Genomic DNA, 20,648 nt, shown 5'->3' on the forward strand with positions numbered 1-20,648 from the left:
AACCATATTTTCGCGTTGAGCATCCCAATCCGAAAAGCTTCTTAAAACCACGGTTTCAGTCAACCTGTGCATCTGTGATAGTTGCGAATTTTGCTGCTCTTTATCACTGTTATATCCACTACTATATGAACACGCTATGTACACCAAAGCGGAGAGATCTTCCCCAATTTACTTTACGCAAAACAAAACCAAAAGTTTTTCACAGTAGCCGTCAACTTAACCAGTCACGATTTATCCTCCCAAAAAAATCGTCAACCAAAAAAGAACTGTCTTTCTTTGAACACATGAACACGTATCGTCAGAGCTTGCTTGTGCAATTCTAGTAGGTGCATCCACCCCTCGTAAGATGAGAAGCGGATGTCTCGGTTGTTACTCTCACCCAGCACCAAACTAGCCAAATACGAATGAGTAATAAAAAAATACTACTAATACCTTCCTCGTTATGAAACCAAAAATCCGAAAGCCGCGAGAGCATACACACTTTGCGGGTTGCCCATCCAACTGAATTTGCTAGCTGGTGCGGTTAAGGAAAAAAGCCCACATTTTTACACTTCCCGTACCCCACACATTTAGTACCGTTTGCGGGAAGGTTGTGGAAAATAACATGAGGAGAAAGAGAAGATGAAAAACTCTAGTCGACTACTCTCTGATCAGGAAGAAAGAAGAAAGCACGAAGAAGATCAGTAAAGTGCAAAACAGTGTCGTTACATCCCTGTATCGATTTCATTTTCCTTTAAGGGTAGACGGCGTTATTTTCTTTTTATATTTATTTTTGAACCAATTAGAACTTTACGAAAGGGAGTTTCTTGCAGACTCAGATCGTCTGCATTTCCACCTTGTGGGGTTGGAAAAGGGGCGGGACGGCGGGGAAACAGAAAACAGCCTTTCCTGGAGAGAGGTCGACTGGAGGGGAGAGAAGAGAAAGGGATAGTAGTACAACATTAAGCTTTCGATTCATCTCCCGGCGTTTTTTTTTCAGGCGCAAGATTTCAGAAAAGAAAATATTTTGGTGTTTCCTTGCCACGATTGACTCTCCACCACGGAGCCAGCCGTGCCGAAACTCACGTGGACGACGACGACAGCCGCTGCCTTAGGCATGCTCTACCTGCGCGTACCGAGGACGCCGGCTGCACAGGCACACAGCGCTCGTGATGAACGCAGCCACCAGGACCCCCACACACAAAGACCCAAGCGCGACAGCCGCAACAGAAGCGCTCGTCATTCCGGAGGTCTGCAGCAACGTCGTCTCATCGTCGTCCTCGTCGTCCTCGTCGGCGAAGCGGGCCGCCAACTCACCGGTCCCTGGGGCCTGTGCGCTGCACGACGACGACACACACACGCACTGCTGCGAGACGCTGTTCAGCAAATACCCCTCCTCGCACGAGTACGCAGGGCAGCGATTGCGGTAGTACTGGCACGCGGAGGACAGCGGCTGGTACGCATCTCCGGCGTGGATCCCACCCTTGGGGCAGGCCATCAGCTCCTGGTACTTCTCGTCCAGGTAGCAGTACCCCTTCGACGTCGCCGGCGCAGCGCTCCACTGCACAAACCTCGCAAAGTCGGCAACAGGGCACGTGTTGTCCTTCGCGGGGTACGCAGTCTGCCACGCGTCCATGCACGTCAGACTCCAGTCCTTCTCCCAGTCGAACTTAAATTCCGTGTCGGGCGACTGCCCGGGGTGGCCGCGCAGCACGCGCACGTAGAATGTCTTGTCCGTCTCATTCTCCAGCAGCTCCAGCACCAGAACCTGCGAGAAGGGCGGCAGCAGTCCATCATCGGCTTTGTCCTGCAGCGAGCACGCAATGCGTGAAAGAGTGGTGTCATGCGCGCTGTAGTGGAACAGTTTATACGTTGTCGTGCCTGCCAGCTTCGCGGTGATGGCGGTGTTGATGTTGGTGACGAACTCCTGCAAGATGGGCTGACCAGCACTGCCTTGCATCAGGCACCGCGTGTTGGTGCGATTATACGCGTACTGGCGGCTGTAGTGTGTGCGCGCAATATCGGCCAGCCCGTCTCGGTTGGCCTTCAGAAGAGGATAGTTGTCCATCTCTCCGAGTGCCTCCATTTGCATGGCGATGTCGAACAATGAAAAAGCGCAGTTGCAGCGCGCCTCGAACGTGTTGCAATACCCTTCACTGTAAACCTCTTTGCCAATATCAGTGAGCGTTTTGAAGTCGGGGAAGTTCTTGTCCGTGGCAGGATTACACACCGCCAAAAGACCCTTGTAGTCGAGATTGTAATAGAATTTGTATTGCGGGGCGTAGTTGGTGTAGAGCAGGTAGTCGTCGTTCTCGGGCATGGTGTGGATTGCAGGGTAGAGCGACGTCAGGTTGGGAAAGAATCCACGTAGGAACGACTCTGCGCTCTGCAAGGTGCGCAGTACGTCCGTTGATCGGCTGTAGGCAACGTCCAGATCATAATCCAGGGAAGGGAACATTGGCTCTGTCACCACAGTTGGGTCAGTGTTGTACCGGTTGCGCAGGAAACTAGCGGTATTGTTAAGCATTTTAAAACCAGGCCATGTCATATAACCGCACGGTGTGTCGCCGCAGATCTGCGTCTTGTTGTACGATGCCTCTGCTGTGCGCGCACCGTGCCGATGGAGCAACTGAACCATGACGAGCTTTAAATCTGGAGCTCCAAGTACCACGGCGGGGAGGCACAGCAGCAGCACAGCCTGCACAAAAACGAAGAGAGATTTCATTGCAAAGGAAAAGAAAACCGCTGGTGGAAAAAGAAAACTGGAACGGTGTTTAAAGATGGAAGCGTCTGGATGCGTAAGCTTCATAACATTTACGCAGAGGGCGAAAGAGGTGGAGAAGACAAAGAGAAAACTTGCTGAAAAATGCACAGAAAAAGGAGAGAGCCAACTGCAAAACTGGTGGAATTGTCGACTAGCACCTAGTGGTCGCCGTGAGAAATTCTGAATCAAACAAAGGATGTTATTCTGGATATTCCAAGTGTTGCCAGCTTTTTTTCTTTTTGAAAAGCATGCCCATCGCAACAGTATTCAACTCTTTTTGCGTCATTATTTTGCGTACATTGAAGATGAGCCTTGCATACAACAGTTTAATGCGAACTCGAATGTGTACAGAGAGCTGTGCCGACCAGTACCAAGAGACAGCCAGCAGCAGTGCGCGGGCGCAGAGGGCCTTCGCGCAACACGAAAACACTCATGAGGACGGTTATCACAAAAGCCAGCGAGTTCACTACTATGGAACCTACAGAGACGTCTACCTCGCGAAGTGAACAGAAAAACGCTACGGACCCGCTTAGATTGACAGCTTGCGTCACCAAATACTTAGGACGGCGAAGAAAGAAGACAAGGTCATCTCTCGCAGATCCGCTACTCGTCATGCCTTTGCTGTAGTGTTTTAGGAGAGGATTCGTCACACCCCAAAGAAGTGCAGCCAACAGCATTAAAACGATCATTGTGTTTGCGGAAGCGAGGAGCTATATGTGTGTAGATAGAACAGTGTAGTCAGTAATCATTGAGCGATGTGCATGTAGCGTTTTTCACTCAAAAAAGGCCGCGGTTACAGAAGCGGAAAAAGCGACAGCGAAAGAAAAATAGCGCAGAAGAGGGCAGAACAACAACGATTTGAGTGTAAGTAGGAAAGCAGTTTCTATTATTTTGTAGAAACTAAAGAAATAAAATAAGTCATTAAAAAAAAAAGATCAACCAGTTTTCTCGAATCCCGCAATTCTCATTCGACTTGTGTAGTAGTTGGTCTGTTCAAAGATGCAGAGTAATTTTCCCGCGTTTCCAAATCACTACAAACATGTGTATTTGCTTCTTTGGTTTATTACCTCCATCACTTGTGACGCGTTGCGTATCTATTTTTAAGAAGATTTGATGTGATAAGAACTACAAAAATGACAACTACGTTCCTAGCGTTTCGCAAATCTCCTCTTGTTCTTCTTTCCATCCACGAAACCGGGGAACTGGCCTGGCTCCCGACGACGATCAACGGACAACAAACCTGACTTCTTTAACGGAATGCGTGTGAGTGGGAGCAGCTTGGTAATAGCATTCGCCACAGACATTCGGCACGCAAATGCAGCAATCTCGTGCGCAACAGAAGGCATCGCTTTTCCTTCAGAAACAATGTTCACATCAAAGTCGCGATAATCCAGTTTTGCCTCATCAAAAGGCATCAAAACCATCTCCATCAACCAAGACTTGTCGTCAAATGCAACGGAGAGAGGTTTGCCAAGCAAGGTAACAGAACCGTTATGATCGCGGTTTTCGCGGATCAATGCCGTGAACACGTACTTCTCCCCATCCGCACGCCCGTGTCCGACCGCAATCCCGGTTTCAGTGTCAACTTCAGCTGGGTCAAGACGAACACCGATTTGGTGTCGCGTATCTTCGCCCGCAACCTTGCGCGAGAAGTCCTGCAGAACTGTGTGGAAGTGGCTGTAGCTGTCTGCGCTGTCTGACTCGAGAGCAGCCTTACTCATAAGGTTATAATTCTCGAACATCACTCTAACATCCTCTTTGTTGAACTTTCGCCGGCTGAATTCGAACAGCGCGTGTTCAGTTTTGAATGCCTTCGTCTCCGTCATCCGCCCCATCCATTCGAGGAAGTTAGTGTAGTGCCCCGGGGCGTTGTCAAGCCCAACTGCGTCTGCGGTAATGGTGCGGCTCAGCTGACGCGAGGGCGAGTCCGCTGGCTTGCTTAACGACTCCAGAACTTTGGTGACCAGCGCTTGCGCTTCGTACTTGCGGAGATCCGGCAGCAGCGCTGATACGATCTCGCCCAGTTGCTCTTCATCGAGACCATCGACTGAAGAGTAATAATCCTCCACCGATTTGAAATACATGCCGCCGCTAACGCGCATCCATGCTTCTTTGAGAGATTGCGCGGATAGATCGTTGCGGAGCTCATCGCGCAAGGACGACAGCGTATTGTGGCCGGCAGGAACGTATTCACCCGGATACATAGGATACTCACGAAAGTGGAACAAGTTGCCGTGAGTGGCCTGATTGTTAGTCACAACAGCGTTGTCCCCGACCTCTAACGGCATCATACGCTCGCGCAGAGTTTCTTCCTCCCGAGACAACTCCATGTCTTGCATTCGCTTCACATGTGCATTGACCCAAGCCAATTTTTCGCCATCGCTTTGTGGAACTCCATTCTGAGTCCCTAGGCTGTTTGCAAGCCGAAAGAGCCTAGCATGCCGAGCTGTTTTGGGACTTAAAAGTCGTTTCATGGCGACTACCCTTGTTGCTGCTGCTTTTTAAGCTACAAGAGCGATTTGTAAAATCGCAAAATCGTTAATTATTAATAAAATAAACGCCGCATCATGATTGAAAATATAATTTCAGCATTTACCAAATCATAAAGCAATGGAAGGAGAAAAGAAGGGAGAGAAAATAGCGCGCTTCAGAAGTCTGAACCATCAATATCACATATTTTCTAGATCCTTGAATACGCAAACAAATATCAGACAAATCGTTGCCTGGTTTTTTTGTTCTGCTCTTACATATGTGAAATTCTCATTTGACACCAAATTGAAAAGCGATCTCGCTTCGCTGACCGTAGCATCAAACATGAACTCGAAAATTCTATCAGCTTAGCCTGTGCTTTCAAATCACCCATCTAATCACAGCATAAATAAATAGACAGCGAGAGAAAACCAACAAAAGAAAACGATATATGTTAATGTATTCCGCGGTTGGAAACAGATGCACTGTTCATATGCCCACGAAAATGAAACAGAGATACTAAAGATCTTGAATTTCTTCAAGAACCCCAAGCATTTCCGCTTCTTTTTCTGCCAACGCCTTCCGCAGAGCCGCAATCTCCTCGTGAAACTTGCACAGTTTCCGCACCATCTCCTTCATTCGTGTTTCTTTGTGTACAATTTCCCGTTGAGTCATGTCGCTCAGCGGGTCCACATATCTTGGTGCTCCGACTTCGTCATACTGCATCGTATCATCACCAACCTCCGACGAAGAGCTTTCAAAAGTGTTCTTCTTCTGTTGGGCAGCGGTGAAGGCTTCATTCTTGCGATGTACAGGAACAACAGTGTGTTTATCTCCCATACTTTTTGTCGGCAGAAGCGGTGCAGCTTTCTTGACGTACTCGCATGGTTGAGGAGATTTACCGTCGAACAGAGCCCCCAGATTGTATTCTCGAGGAGCTGCATCTTCTCCGTTAAAAAACTCTTCGGACGTCATCGCGGGTTGATCGGCAAACGTTGGCGGAAAAACATCACTCTGAAATTCAAGGTTCGCTTGCTTTCTGGGTAAAACAATATCGATGGTGAGTAGACTGTGATAGGTCAACTGATACAACTGATCGAACTCGCATCTCCTCACATCAAGACACCATTTGGGCATCATGCACAAGCCTTTAACGGAGTCAGCCGTACCTACCTCAAAGCTGAAAGTCAGGCCGTCATCCATCAGTTCAAAGCACTTGACATTGTTCTCTCCTTTGCTTCCAAGAAACAGGAGATTAATGTCCTCGTCGAACACTGGCATAAACGCGGCACTTGACTGATCCAAGACAACGGTTTGGGATGCGGATGTCATCTTTCTGGTGTCCCAAAGTTTAATCTGCCGCTGTTGACTGTCGTTCCATCCGAAAGTCATAATCATGTTTTTCCGCTTGCACCATACACAACGTTGCGATCGTGCACCAGAGTGACTTTCGACGGAAGACACCACAGAGCCATCGTGCGAGTCCAAGATGCGTAGCTTTCTATCCCGAGACGAAACGCAGAATAGAGAGCCGTCCAAGTTCCATTCAAATCCCGTCGCATAATCAGAGAGATGATGAATAGTCGTTACAGCGGTACTCTTCTCCACATCCCAGATGTTGATCACGCGGTCGACAGCAGCGGAGCCCAACACCCCATTGGCGCTCGGATGAAAAGCAAGAATACCACATTTTTTATTGTGTCCCTTCAACATTACCACTGGATTCGAAACATTTGCCTCCAGCCCGCCAGCTGGAATACTCCAACCAAAAATAGTTCCATCCTCGCTGGCTGTAAAAAGCTTCTGGGAATCAAACGGGTCGAATCTGACATCAATAATCGGCCCTTCCTGCCCAAGGACAATGGGAGGGTTCGGGGCAACCTTTCCAACACCGTCGTGGGAGAAAACAGCGCATCCACCAAACGTTTGCCACGGAACAGCAACAAATTTTTCATTGCAAGTGACTGTGTTACCTCCATCCCACATTGCACTCGACGAAGATACATTGAGAAATTGGCTCTGTGGTTTTGCCACTTGCCCTGTGGAATGACGAAAGCGAGAAATGGACATGACGTAATCAGAACAAAAGACTTTGAGCTACGAAGAAAGAAAAGTAGAATACGACAAGTAGAAGGTCACATTTCATAGAAATATCGATGTGAGTCAGGAAACAAATATATTTATATATATCATTCTTGTTGCTCGTTTTGTTGAGATGCATAATGTGCACAGCAGCACGTAAAGCGCAAAGCCAATAAATTTTACCAACTTCGGGTTCCATGCGATTCCGCCATCTTGTTAAATTGAAAATCGTTGCCTACTGCTTTCGTATGTGATACTACAAAGAGAAAGGTACAAGTTTGCCTATTCCACGGGATTATTCTTCTTGTGAATATAGCTGGAATCCTGCAGCATCTTATCGGCTTGCTCCTTGCGCTCGTTGACATCATTGTGGTACTTCTGCCAGACGCGCGACTTCAACAGTTCATTCGGGTCCTCTGTTGGCCAACGGAAAAGCGCAACAGCAAAGTCAGAGCTAAAAATCGACATGAACAGGACCGCCAGTACAAAGCCCGCTCCAGTTTTTTGTACGAAGATGTGCCGCTCGTACTTGAAATAGAGCCGCGTTTCACGGTACTTCTTTTTCAGGTACCACTGGCGAAACTCTTTATTTCGCATGTCCCACAGAACGTGGTACCACTTCACCTCCGGTTGATATTCGTACGGATTGACCATTTTCGACTACGAAGGTGCGGGTGGCAATCAACAGTAAAGAAGACGAGGAGATGACAGAAAAAGAATATTGAAGGAACACGAGTTGGAAATAAACTTATCTTTTGTTGTTATTGCTGTGATACAGCAATCCTATGACGTGCAAGACACCCACTAGCACACGGGAAAGTCCTGACAATCGTCATCATTCGCCCTGTTCCTCAACACGAACTGGATTTTGAGTACTAACGAAAATGGCATCCTTAGTTTCACATGGCAGATGTGCTACTATTTCGACAGGACAGAATTTTAAAAGAACTGTTTCTCCTCAGCTACAGAACTGGAACCAACGAAACAGCACGCTTTTCTATCATTCTTTTTCATGCCTGAAATGATTTGGCTACGTTGTCCTTTTGCATCAGGCAAATCCCGTAAGCAACATCAAACCCACCGTTCCGCTTCTTCAGTCCGCCTACAGTGAGGTGCTCTGTTTACAAATCAGCCGGAGTTCTTCATTTTCCCTTTACTTTAGAAGAACAAGAGTAAGTTAATAGTGCTCAGCGGTCTCTGTTGCGCACATCTCTTTTGGTTCACCATTTCCACTTCCCTTTCCCCACTGTTTTCTGCGCTCAGCACTCCACCAACAACGCTGCTAAATGAAAGCAGCCAGCACAGGCGTGATGCTATCGTTGCAAACTGTTCCCGCACGCACTAGCAATGAACATGCATTTACTTCCCATTAATGCTCGGTTCAGCTCGACCCCTTCAAGCCCAGTTTAGGCGACTCCTCCCCCCCCCCCAACCGCCACCACAGATTTACTTGCGACGCGAGCTCGAAACGGCGCTTCGACGTTATCCAGTCTCGAAACGGTGCTGAATAAACATTTTGGATACGATTTCTCTCTGGGCATTGGAATGCCAGAGTTTTGCCGACGAGATGAGGTGAACACAATTCGCTACATCACCGATTACGTGGCGCTAGAGAAAGTGATCGGAACCCAAAAGGCAACAGGACTCTTATGAGTTGTGAATATGGAAGAAACCAGCACGACCTCCTCGACATCGCGAAAAATGAAGAGCATGGAGGTGAGGGGGTTCAGCAAAGAAGGCTTGATGAGGCGACGATTGGAATACAACGGCGTTCTCACGCGTAGAAACGCAAACGACCACAGTATAATCAACAGCGTTTGCAGTGGACATATCGGCTGTGCGGCTTTCCTCAGATGCGCCTCGATGGGAGCGTGCTAAAGGTGGAGAGAGTGTGATGGAGAGAGGGAAAAATATATTCTGTTTCTCGTTGACGTTGCCGAAAAGATCATCACCTGTCGTTGAAGCAAACTGCGATCACATCCTCTTTTTGTCGAGAGAAAAGTGGTGTTTCGAGCAAAGAGTTTAAACCAACAACGCGACGCTTGATAATAACATTTTTAGTCATCGTCAGCCCATTTTGCCAAACTACAACGTAATGTTGCGCAGCTTTCGTCTTTCTATTCATAAAATTTCATTTTTCGCCCTCGTTCACTGCTCTATTATGCGCGAGATTAGCTCTTTTTATATGTTTGGGTCTCTTTCATGTGGTGAGTTGTGAATGTCGTCGATTGAGTTAGTAGACTACCAAACAGAGGCTGCACGACTGCACAAAGAAATGAATGACCTCCTTAAGATGACTCAGCGCAAGACCATCGCACGACGTCAGAAAATAGACCTTTTTGTTTTGTCTGTTGCACACGAAAAAGAAATCCATTATTTGTCAGGTCACAGTCCATCATCGTCTGAGGAAGTATCGAAACTTCTTCGGGAAAATGGAGAAGAGGAAGTTATGGAGGAAGAATGCCTCTGTCGATACGAGGCTTTTGTAACATCGAAGCGCTCCTTTTTTAGCGATACCGGAACTGATTTAGATAATGCTGCAACACTGCTGTTCGAAAGCATGTTTGAAGGTGCCGAAAGAGACGATTTAGAATCGGGAAGAGGCGAGTTGCTGACAAGCACACGTTTCTCCTACAACGAACTGCACGAATTCTGTCTTCTTTGTGATGCAGCAGCTCGTTTACATCGCCTGACCACGATGGAGGTGATGGCTCACAAGTTGACGTCTTCACTTGGCGAGGATAAATCATTATTGGCAGAAAAGGAAAAATTAGATGCGCATGGAGCGCTTTTAAACAAGGCCATTGTCGAAAATGAAAACCAACTTTCAACGATAACGGCCCGTTTGCGACGCGTTCGACGGGAGTTGGCTGTACTGGAGGTGGAAAATGAGGCTGGGGCAGCTCGTGAGGAAGTCACGCCTGTAGTGACTAATTTTCAAGAAGATAGAAGTGCAGTCGCCGCTGCAAAAAAAGCTGTGGAAACTATACAAGGGACCACGGCGAACTGGATGCGCAGAAAACAGGAAGCTGATTCCACCAAAACAGCACTGCGTGACAAGGCAGACGGAGTCACAGATCGCATCACAGCCTGCAAGCAAGCGGTAATTTCCATTGCTCTGAGTACAGAGGAAATAGCGAGGAGAACGGATGAGTTGAGAGAGAAATGCGTTGGTCTCTCACGTGATTTAGATTTGAAGGAACGCTATCGCCTTCAACAGATTAGACTTCTGGAGAAGAGCGAGGCAAGCTACCAGGAATTAAAGTCTAAGGTGTCACGACTGGCAGACGACGATAATGCCAAAACAGCACAACTGAACAACGCTGAATTCGATCGCCGGGAGATTTGCTTACGAATTGATTCTGCGAAACAAAACTCACTTTCAGTGAAGACTGTCAACGCAAGGTTAAAGGAATTGCTCGAAGAAGTTCAGTCGGAAAGAGAACTTCTTGAAGACAAAATTCAGTACCTCGGGGGCTTGGTTCCTGACCAGACAAATTTGAAAAGGCTTATGGGTCACTGTGCCAAAAAGCTGGACTGCGCGCATATCTCACAGGCAACTGGGAATTATTTGGACTTTGTCCAGAAAGCTAGAGCGAGTCAGAGGGCACGCTTGAATAAAATTTAATGAGAGCTGTCCCGCTAACAAATGTATGTTTTTTTCTTTCTAGGATTTTGCTGTCTTTGAATTTCTGCTCATGGAACACGTTAAAAAAAAAAGGCAGGCTTTTGAAAAAGCCCAATGCATTTTCTCTTTGACGTGTACGAATTGTACGCAACATTGCATCTATAAGAATAATAATCATTATTATCATCATTAGTGATGTTATCCTACTTGCATTCAATAGGATAACGAAATAATACATGTAAGTGCTTCTTATCGTGATGGTAAATTAGCAGATGTAGCTTTACCTTCATAAATACGTACATTTCTCATGCGGGTGCGACAGTCTATTGTTGTCTTTTTTTTTTTTTCAGAGCCTTAGCTTCTCAATTTCGACTGAATCAGTTTCATTCTCCTCCTTTTCTTTTCGCTACTCTTTCTTTTTCGGCGTTGTCTGTGTTTTTACGTTGGCAAGAAGGATTTTATCACAAATAATCCAAGGTGATGTCTCACCCCGTGATCAAGTGGCACACAGCGCAAGAAAGCTTTTGGAGACCATGAAATCCCACAAAAGTATTTCCTTAAGCGAAAGGAGTGACGCAAAGGATTTAGGATCGGACCAAGACTTTCTCTCTCCTAAAACGCCGGCTGTTTCCAATCGTGGCGAAGATACACAGCCTGTACCTAGAGTTGCACTGGGTCCAATGCCTGCCGACCAGCAATCTAAAATGTCGCTTCCTAGTAACACTAAAAAGCCAGACATACCCAAAGATTTGGACGCTCTACGCAAGGAAATGGACACACAAGAGCGAATTATAGTGACCCTTCAGCGCGATAATGAAGCCCTTTTGCGAGAAAAGAAAGAAGCAGGTGCTCGTTTCAAGGAACTGGAGACCAAGTATGAACATTTGGAGGCAAAGCACAGTCTTCTGCTCAGCGCGCAACAGGATGTCGGGTCGCGCTCAAATTTGCGTGTGGCGAACGATGCTGCAAAAATTGAGTCACTCCAAAAACAGGTACAGGAACTTCAGAGTGCTTTGGAATCCGAAAAACTGAAACGCGCGGCTGTGAGTTCGGAAGGCGGAGCTGATACACAGGAAGAAAAGTACAGCTCTCCTGGTAGAGCATCACCTGCTGTCTGGGATGAAGGTAGCAATCGTAAACCGGAACTATCTGCCGAGAAATCAGCTTCAGCGGTAGGCAGCGATCACGCTGCAAGGTTGCGCGAGTACGAGCGCTTGCACGAGATTCACAAAGCTACAATAGATAAGCTACATGCAGAGGTTGGAAGGCTGGAGGGTGAGAAGAGAAAGCTGGAAGATCTACAGCATGATTATTCCCACAAAATAGACGAGCTGATGCTTCGTACTCGTGAGCTGGAAGTTAATGTTGCACGAAAGAAGGAGAGCATCGGTGAGCTCCTCCAAGCTTGTCAAGACAGCGCAGACAACGCGCAGCGTCTTAAAAAGCAAGGCAACCGCATTCAATCACTGGAAGCTGCGTTGGTGGAAAAGGACGAATTCGCTCGGAAGGCGATGGAGCGGCTCCGCGGCGAAACGGCAGAGGTGTGTAAACGCTACCAGGCAACGATCGCCGCTCTGGAGAAGCAGCTCGAAGCACCGACCAAAGGCGATTTCGATCTGCGTTGCCGGTTGACCACGCTGGAAAAAGAAAACTCTGAATTGCGTCGCGCACCTCCTACTAAAGCAATTCTTCCATCGGATGGCGTTAATTCGAATTTGCTTTTCGCTGAAAGCAACCAAGCACATGACAGAGGCCCAAAGTCTGATGCGGCTGAAGAAGGCAGTAATGAAAATGCGACGACTCAAACGAATGCCGATCTGTTACAGCTAGAAGCACGGCTGAGTGAGTCGGTTGCAGAAGCTGCAAAATACAAGGAGATGTATGCCAATTTGCAGACGGAACTGACGAACATACGCACAGATTGGGATGCCCGCCTACGGGAAGTGAAACGGAATTTCGCATCACAATTCCAACAACTGCGCGCAAGTCACAATGGCGAGCTTGACCGTTTGGAGGCGAGTCATCGGTCTGAACTGCTCGCGTTGTCTAAACAAACACGCGGTGATGACGTGGATGGTTTCTTATCAAAGCTCATCAATATTATCGAGAAAAAAGGGTATGACTCGTCTTTGGTGGCAATTTGTGAAAGATTAAACTATTTAGAAAAGCATTCTCTGCGCAAGGAGGAGGAAATGGCGTATGAACTCTCCGAAGTGAAACGAATGGCTGAAATAGAGAAACGCATACTCAGGGAGAAATCCGATTTACAGGTCAAATACAAAAATACGCAGATCAAAAATTTTCGTTTACAATTAGATGAACTACTTGCTGCGCTCGCTGTGTTACAGGCAACCGCGTAAAGCTGCTAGATTTTTTCCCTCGAATTATATCTTTTCATGTATACGTTGTTCGGTTTGTGTCTTTTCCAAGTTACTATTTCAGTGAAAAATGAACGCTAGCGCTTTTTGAGGTGTAGGTCTAGGAAAAAGACTTGAATCGTGCTGATAATTTGTTTTTCAAAGGCTTTTTATCATCACATCTGTTCATGACACGTCGCTATTATGATTATGATTATTATTTGTCACGGATCCATTGTGCTCTAGGCGCATTTCTCTTTAGCACTTGAAAAAAGACTTTCTATTCACTGGTTCCATTTTCTCCTTTCTTCTTCTTTTTCGTCTTACCTATATTTATTATTGATTTCTTTGTACCAGCACTCTCTGCTTTTTCACAACACTTTTTGCTTTCTTTTTTTTTTTGCTCTTTACTCCCCTCTTAACACTCCAAGTATGCGCTCGCTTATTCTTGTCGCGTTCCTTTTGATTGTGGGACTGTTTATCGGCGCCGAATGCAGGCTGGAGACAAGCAACTCTTTTGATGCCTACATCCGTCAGTATGGCAAACGGTACAGCGCCGTCGAGTACTCGAAGCGTCTCAAAATTTTTACGGAGCGACTTCGCGAGATTGAAGAGTTCAATCGCGACGGCAAGCACTCATATCGCCGGGGATTGAACAAATTGACTGACTGGACCGAAGATGAGATCGGTGCCCTGAATGGGGCCCGCCCGATGATGTCGAGGAACCTTCGCAGCTCTGTTCCGAAGCACATCTACAACCGCTCTTCCCACACCCTCCCTCGCCGCGTCGACTACCGCACAAGTGTTCCTCCGGTGCTAACCTCCATCAAAGATCAGGGCTCCTGCGGCAGTTGCTGGGCGCACTCCGCAGTGGAGGCAATGGAGTCGCACTGGGCAATCGCGACCGGCCACCTGCACGTCCTCAGCCAGCAGCAGGTGACGGCGTGCACGCCGAATCCGCGACACTGCGGTGGTACAGGTGGATGCGACGGTTCGATTGAGGCTCTGGCGTATGACTACGTAGCCGGGGCAGGCGGAATCCAGGAGGAATGGGGATACCCCTACACTGCCTTCTACGGCGAAACTGGGAAGTGCGAAGACATGCGCACAAGCAGACCCGCAAAGGTGTCTTCCTATGTCGAACTTCCCGCCAATGACCAAGAGGCGCTGATGGACGCTGTCGCGTTTAAAGGACCGATTGCAGTGAGCGTGGATGCCTCAAGGTGGTTCAGCTACCGGGGAGGCATTTTTGACGGGTGCGACTATTCGGTGAACATCACACAAAACCACGCAGTGCAACTCGTGGGATACGGACACGACTACGACTCTGGCAAGGACTACTGGATTATTCGAAACTCGTGGGGGCCGCTCTGGGGCGAAGAGGGGTACATCCGCCTGCTCCGTGAGAAAACTCCGCAATGCGGTTGGGCGGTTGATGCCCACTCGGGTGCCGCATGTGACGGCGATCCAGATGAAGTGTGGGTGTGCGGAATGTGCGGAATCCTTTCGGGCTCCACCTATCCTGTTATGGCGGCTCCTTGAACGTGATTACCTTTCACCTGGACGAGAGATCCGCCTTCAAATACCGTGATTTGAACCACTTCTTCAATTTTTTTTTTGCCTTTTCTACTTTCCTTGTCTCCTTTTACTATTGTCGGTGGTGATGATGCACAGCTTTCTTTTCCACGAACAAATTCTTTCGAAAGAAGAAGCGGATCGCAGTAGCTAATAAGAATGCGATCGGTTTTATTTTCGAAGGCATCTTTTCAACGCTGCACACACAACTCCCGTACAAAAAAAAAAAACTAAAACAAGAAATAAAAGGGTCGTCTGAGTTATTTGTACTGCAAGACAGAGGAAAATCTGATGTGGCACGTAAATAAGAAACACTTCAGACCGGACACTTTTGATTTCTGTTTTTTTTTTCCTTGAAAACAGCAACAACAACAACACCATATCTTTTCTTTTTGTTAGAACCAGTTTACTTTTCCCGTTTGCCGTTTACCGTTGTCGTTTTCCGTTTCCACGTTTAGATACAGTAGCAACATGCAATTGTTTTCTGGCATCTATAACTGTTCTCCAAAAGGACCAAATTTTTGTAGTTTCTCTTTTCTGTGCGAAGCAGCGCAGTGCCTTCAAAAGCTGTGGTAAGCTTCAATGGGCTCACAGGTGTTCAGCACGGCACTTCAGTTGAAAAAGCAGAATCGCTATGTAGTGCTGGACAGTTTTTATTCCAGAGTTGCAGCGAGTGCCCAAGGCGTGTTTTCTAAACAGGTTAAATGCTTCTTGTTCGCTTTTCTCTCTATTTGCTCAGCATCTTTACCCCTCTTTTTTTTTTACACGCCGCCTTTTTTTTCTGGGAAATTAAAACTTCCTCTTCGATCTTCTTCTTTTTTTTCTTGGTTGTAATCAATCGCCTACTCAGCGCTAGGTTTTCCGAACTGCAACATGAAGCAGATTAACGTCGAGACAGCGACGAGAGAGCAACTCGTCGACTTCATTCGACGCATGCATCCGCAGCTACAGCGTGAGCAGGAGCGTGTAAGAGAGCTCGAATCCCAGGTTAGCGGCTTTCAAGAGTTTATTCACGAGAAGAATGCGGAAATACGCGAACTGCGGCAACAGAGCGACCGACTCACCGAGAAATCGGCGAGCGACGAAGAGACAATTGGGGCGCTCATAAAGCAGATGGAGGCGATGCGGCAAGAGCAGACGCCATCTCCAAACATGATTCCTATCACGGGCGCCTTTAGCGCCAGCACTCTGCGCGCTAGGTCAGTGGAGCAAGGCTCAGGAAAAGGACACCCATCTGGCGATGGGGCGGCACATGAGAGGTCACCAGAATCAATACGATCACCGGATAGCTCAGGAAACGGAGAGGCGGCCCGCCGACCGTCACGCACGCCGCCACCACTCAAAGAAAACCTGGAGAGTGTCTTGGCACAACTGAAGTCACAGAGTGCAACTGCTGCAACCACTATCTCTGGTAGGACAGAGGAGATTGCCAAACTAGAGAACAAGGTGCGTGAACTTATGGAGATCAACGCGTTCTACTCTGCTATTGTAGCCCAGCATGATCAAGAAGAGAAAGCGCGTCTAGGGCAGAAGCTTGTGCTCGGAAGCGGACAGTTAGAGGAGGAGGTTGCGGAGTTGCGGCAGGAGGTGGAGCGTCTGCAGTTGCACATTTCAAATATGGACGTCCAGGAAGAGAAACTGCAGCGCGTAACTAAAGCAACCGAGGCAGAAAAGTCGGCCTTGAGAATAGAAAATGAACTGCTAAAGAAAGAAGCGGTTCAACTTGAGGCAGAAATGGCGGAGATGACGCGCGAGCACGCGCGTGCTCGTCGCTCTCTCGCAGCGGCTGCATCACACCAGTCTAGCACCATCGACGTGCGACTCACCTATGCGGACACCGACGGACCTCAGGCACGCGCTGTATCGGCACCCCAGCAGATTTCCTCGCAGGACGCCTTACAACGTGTACCATTAACATCCATGGACAGCTACACCCAACAGCCAGAGCGCCGCTACGCATCTCTGCCGGGCTTCACGGCTTCTCGAGTATCGCCGCTGTCTCACGAAGGGCGGCAGGGCATGATGAGAGGGAGTGGGGCTTCGCCAGTGGCTGCGACGAATCTCAGCTCCGCGTCGCATTCACGCTTTAATTTCCGATCCTTGCGGCCGATACGCGTGCGCAACCCCGATGCACACGAGCGAGATCTTCTCGATCGCATACACATCTACGAAGAACAACTGACTCAGATGGAGCTATTTGAGGCGGATAGGCAGCGCAGCTTCGATGAAATGGAGCGCAACCGTGCGGAGATGTTTGCTGCGATGAACGTGCAACTGGAGAGACAAAGGAAGGAAATTCACCGGCTGCGTAAGCTGCACGAGGACGTCTCCCTCGACTCCTCTTTCACGGCGCGGCCCTCGCACAACCAATCTGTTGGCTCAGTTGTGAACCGAGAGGAGGAAGAGGGGCAGGCCAGCTTGCGGCGTCACGGGTCTCATTCGCCCGTCGAGCGTTGCCTCACTGCCGTCCCAACAAGCACGCAGTCCTTGCTCAACGTGGAGTCATACAAATGCGTCGATGAAGTAGATGGGGTCGCAGGTGCCTCTGTCAACGGGCGGGACTCATTAGCGTTACGTAGCGCTCATCAACGTCGCCTTGCACCATCGGCAACCCATGTTGGGGTGAGCAGCCCAGAGGAGGAGTTCAGGTGGCACGAAAAGGAAGAGCGTCTTCTCGTTTGGAGAGCGGCGATGGAAAGCGCGGTACAGCTGGCGGCCGGATTTCACGCTATCACAGTTCAAAGTTACACCAAGGAGTTGACTGCGTGTCACGCAAAGCTGCTCGGCGAGCGTGCAGCACTCACCTCGGAATTGGAGGAGCTCCAACTTCACAATGAAAAATTGGAAGCACAAGTGGCGAATCTGGAAGTGGAACTTCATCGCTCCAGCGAGGCGGCGGAGGCCGATCGGACGGCGCAGACCAACCCAGAAGTTGTGGACCAAAAAGTCCCTGCAGACGAGGATGTTTTCAAGTACCTGCTCGAACAAAAAGCTCTGTGTGCCGCGCACCTGGCGATGGACATGTACGGCGGCCTTGTAACAAGCTGCTGTGCCTTTCTTCACGAAATGGAGAACCATAGTTTGGGCGCCGAAGTGTACGAGGGTTTCGTCGACCTCACGGAGGAAGTCGCACGTGACCTTGCGGAGGTGCATGCAGCGCTGCATTCTCTGACACAGCAACAGCGGGAAGTGCCACAGGAGTCTCACGTGATGCTCTCTGCGACACCTTCAATTCTTGTTGACCCAAGCACGCCGCAATCACCTCCGACTTCCTACGTCGATGTGGCCTCTGCGGATATACCGGAGCACAGCGACAACGATAAGAACGCTGCTCAGGGTTTTCGCTCTTCCTCCTCCATTGCTTCCTCTCCAATTCATTGTTCGTCTCCCGGAGAGCCAGCAGCCTTGGTTGCCGATCAAAGGATCCCCATCACCGCCACTACTACCACTGGCTCGACTAGCGTGTCGACAGCTTCTGCAAAACAAGTGAATACCGAATCGCCCTTTTCGGCGAACACTTTCCGTGGCGATGCAACGGCTGTTTCAATATCACAGGACGATTCACGAAGGAGCAGCTTCGACAGCGAAGCTGAGGCGTGCAACGAGGACAAGACGCAACGGCAATCAGAGGACCGCACAGCATCGACTGAGGGTGACTCGCCGGACGATTCTGAAGGTGAAGCGCTTGCGCAGGTGTCTGCCGAAGAGACGGACGGCACGGCGCCGTCGCAGTTTGCGGACTGCGTGGAGAAGGATGACGGGACCGGTCGCACTTCCGTGACACCGGAGGGTGCAGAGAGGATGGCGTCAGTTTGTACCATGTCCGACGAAGGTAGTGACGTGGAGGGGCATGGGGGTGCCGTTCTCGCTGCCTCCGTCAGCAGCGAACGCGAGGAATCCGACGAAAGGGAAGGTGGGAACGCTCAGGCACCGCTGAAAGAGGTGTCGCCGAACGTGACGACATATAGTTCAACAAGGGCTGATGCCGATGTGAAAGGGGGTGCACAGGTCTATTCCCAAGGGAGTGTAGTCGAATTGCGCGAAAGCGACACGATGAGTGCGACGTCGCAGCTGGAGATGACAGAGACAGAAGAGGCAGAATTTCTGGCGCAGTTGCAGAAAGCCATGGGTGAGGACGGGGCAACTGGATGGACCGTGCCTGAAGAAGGGGAGAAGACGGCGCAAGCCGCTCTGGCCAGCACTTCTTTATCTTCTTCTCGCACAGGCAAGGAGGAGGGAGAGGAAATCGCAGAGGTGGAAAGCCATCACTTCGGGGAGAGCAGCGAAGGAGAATTGGACGGACGGGCAGCAGCGACTGCGTCGGCCACATCGTCTACAGCGACGAGCGAGGAGCAAAAGCCAGATGGACGAGCTGCATTGAACTCTCCGGAAGGAAAGGCGTCCTCCTCCTGCACTGACAGCGTTCATCAAGCCAAGGCTGAGGTCGATGCTACGACGAGCAGCAACATGGAAGTAGTAAAGTCAGATGTACCTTTCCCGCCTGGGTCAAACCGAGAAGATGCGGGAGACGGACCTGAACTGTCTTTCTCCAACTCGTCTGCAGATGTGTCGGCAGTCGCGCCTTCACCGCATTTTCCATCTAATGGTGTGGCTCAAGAAGGAGAAGGCAGTGTTTCTGCAGTAACAGAAGGATTGAAGGCAGCGGCAGCTGTAGTAGCACCTCTTCCTCCGGCCGCTGCGACTCCACCACTTATTCCTCCTACCTCGTTGGATGAACTCTTTGGAGGTTACCCAGGTACAACCCCGTTTCCACCGCCGCCAGCAGATGTCCCACCGAGGGTTTTTAAATCGCCGGCGGTGTCGTACGCGACTTCCCCACCTCCCTCAGCATTTCCAGAGAGGAACAAGCCGGTGGACTCTTGTGCAACATTCAGCAACCACGCGTCGTTGCCTACGCTCTCACCCAGTAGCATGTTTGCAACGCCTCCGAGACCTGCGCCGTCCCGAACGTTCTTCATTGGCTCCCCGCACGACGGAAGCTACGCACCACCTCAGTCGAGTCCAAAAGGAGCAAGCACACGCGGTTCTTCTTCGTCCGATGACGTGTTTGAGGCCGGATTCGACCCTTTTGCGTAAGAGTCACTGTTCGCGACATGAAGCAACGACAAGGCGGAGTTACCGCAATAGGGGAGCAGCGTCGTTGCGGTGGCAACGTCTCTCCCTCTAGCTCAATTGTATGGTGCAACTGTTTTACACTCTCGTGTACATTTCTTCTTCAGAGCCATTCGTGCTCAATACGGTGTTGATGTTGGTCGAGTTTGCGTACTGCCGCATCTGATGTTACTGGTTTCTTAGTGCCTCGTGTTTATTTTTTTTTATTCTCTGTGGTCGACGCACTTCTGTCTCTCTTTGTGTTTTCTGTGCTTTTATTGTTGAGCGTCGTGTTTCTTTTACTACCAGTCGCTGCTATCTGCGTTGTTGAGAGGATTCGAAAAGTGTTCCTTCCCGCTTTCGTTTTTTTTGCTGGCACCCAGCAAGACTATTTTTGTCCTCCCTTTGCCGTTTTTCTTTTTTTTCTTTGCTTCACTATTTATATAATTATCGCCCTCTTGAAGTTTGTTCATTGCATGCAGAACAAAAGCGCAGAACAAACTGGTCGTCTCTACTTTAGGTCGTGGATACCGTGAAATCTATACGCTGCGAAGCTCGTTCTTGGCATGGGATCGTCAGGTGAAACATTGCAGCGACGAGTAACCTCATCGCCGTAAAACCGGATTAAAGCGACCGAAGCGGAGGGTGGACGCCGCGCTTTAACGGCGGTGCCTAACACAAG

General features: G+C 49.2%; 8 protein-coding genes across 10 annotated transcripts; 4 read left to right on the forward strand and 4 right to left on the reverse strand.

Annotated features, from left to right (window-relative positions):
* Window positions 1-1,090: 1,090 nt before the first annotated feature.
* Window positions 1,091-3,454, reverse strand: ABB37_02066 (Membrane-bound acid phosphatase 2; the record flags this gene model as incomplete). The annotated part of the gene is made up of 1 exon (XM_015798838.1): window positions 1,091-3,454. Exon 1 carries the CDS (start codon window positions 2,786-2,788, stop codon window positions 1,091-1,093), a length of 1,698 nt encoding a protein of 565 aa, XP_015662316.1. The 5' UTR covers window positions 2,789-3,454.
* A 437-nt stretch (window positions 3,455-3,891) lies between these two features.
* ABB37_02067 (putative mitochondrial hypothetical protein) lies at window positions 3,892-5,250 on the reverse strand (the record flags this gene model as incomplete). The annotated part of the gene is made up of 1 exon (XM_015798839.1): window positions 3,892-5,250. Exon 1 carries the CDS (start codon window positions 5,215-5,217, stop codon window positions 3,892-3,894), a length of 1,326 nt encoding a protein of 441 aa, XP_015662317.1. The 5' UTR covers window positions 5,218-5,250.
* Window positions 5,251-5,731: 481 nt separating this feature from the next.
* ABB37_02068 (coronin (CRN12)) lies at window positions 5,732-7,310 on the reverse strand (the record flags this gene model as incomplete). Of its 2 annotated transcripts, none has more annotated exons than XM_015798841.1 (1): window positions 5,732-7,310. In XM_015798841.1, exon 1 carries the CDS (start codon window positions 7,280-7,282, stop codon window positions 5,732-5,734), a length of 1,551 nt encoding a protein of 516 aa, XP_015662319.1. In that variant the 5' UTR covers window positions 7,283-7,310. The 2 variants fall into 2 exon arrangements, with proteins under 2 accessions (XP_015662319.1, XP_015662318.1); XM_015798840.1 differs by having other exon boundaries at window positions 5,732-7,303.
* A 266-nt stretch (window positions 7,311-7,576) lies between these two features.
* ABB37_02069 (putative mitochondrial hypothetical protein) lies at window positions 7,577-7,955 on the reverse strand (the record flags this gene model as incomplete). The annotated part of the gene is made up of 1 exon (XM_015798842.1): window positions 7,577-7,955. Exon 1 carries the CDS (start codon window positions 7,946-7,948, stop codon window positions 7,577-7,579), a length of 372 nt encoding a protein of 123 aa, XP_015662320.1. The 5' UTR covers window positions 7,949-7,955.
* A 1,512-nt stretch (window positions 7,956-9,467) lies between these two features.
* ABB37_02070 (hypothetical protein) lies at window positions 9,468-10,922 on the forward strand (the record flags this gene model as incomplete). Its single annotated transcript, XM_015798843.1, has 1 exon — window positions 9,468-10,922. The coding sequence occupies exon 1, from the start codon at window positions 9,570-9,572 to the stop codon at window positions 10,920-10,922; it is 1,353 nt and encodes a 450-aa protein (XP_015662321.1). The 5' UTR covers window positions 9,468-9,569.
* Window positions 10,923-11,371: 449 nt separating this feature from the next.
* On the forward strand, window positions 11,372-13,282 carry ABB37_02071 (hypothetical protein; the record flags this gene model as incomplete). Of its 2 annotated transcripts, none has more annotated exons than XM_015798844.1 (1): window positions 11,372-13,282. In XM_015798844.1, exon 1 carries the CDS (start codon window positions 11,603-11,605, stop codon window positions 13,280-13,282), a length of 1,680 nt encoding a protein of 559 aa, XP_015662322.1. In that variant the 5' UTR covers window positions 11,372-11,602. The 2 variants fall into 2 exon arrangements, with proteins under 2 accessions (XP_015662322.1, XP_015662323.1); XM_015798845.1 differs by having other exon boundaries at window positions 11,375-13,282.
* Window positions 13,283-13,634: 352 nt separating this feature from the next.
* Window positions 13,635-14,821, forward strand: ABB37_02072 (putative cysteine proteinase; the record flags this gene model as incomplete). The annotated part of the gene is made up of 1 exon (XM_015798846.1): window positions 13,635-14,821. The coding sequence occupies exon 1, from the start codon at window positions 13,712-13,714 to the stop codon at window positions 14,819-14,821; it is 1,110 nt and encodes a 369-aa protein (XP_015662324.1). The 5' UTR covers window positions 13,635-13,711.
* Window positions 14,822-15,702: 881 nt separating this feature from the next.
* On the forward strand, window positions 15,703-19,951 carry ABB37_02073 (hypothetical protein; the record flags this gene model as incomplete). Its single annotated transcript, XM_015798847.1, has 1 exon — window positions 15,703-19,951. Exon 1 carries the CDS (start codon window positions 15,728-15,730, stop codon window positions 19,949-19,951), a length of 4,224 nt encoding a protein of 1,407 aa, XP_015662325.1. The 5' UTR covers window positions 15,703-15,727.
* Window positions 19,952-20,648: the final 697 nt, after the last annotated feature.

This window comes from Leptomonas pyrrhocoris, assembly GCF_001293395.1.
Source record: "Leptomonas pyrrhocoris isolate H10 chromosome Unknown, whole genome shotgun sequence".
In the NCBI taxonomy this organism is placed as follows: Eukaryota; Euglenozoa; class Kinetoplastea; order Trypanosomatida; family Trypanosomatidae; genus Leptomonas; species Leptomonas pyrrhocoris.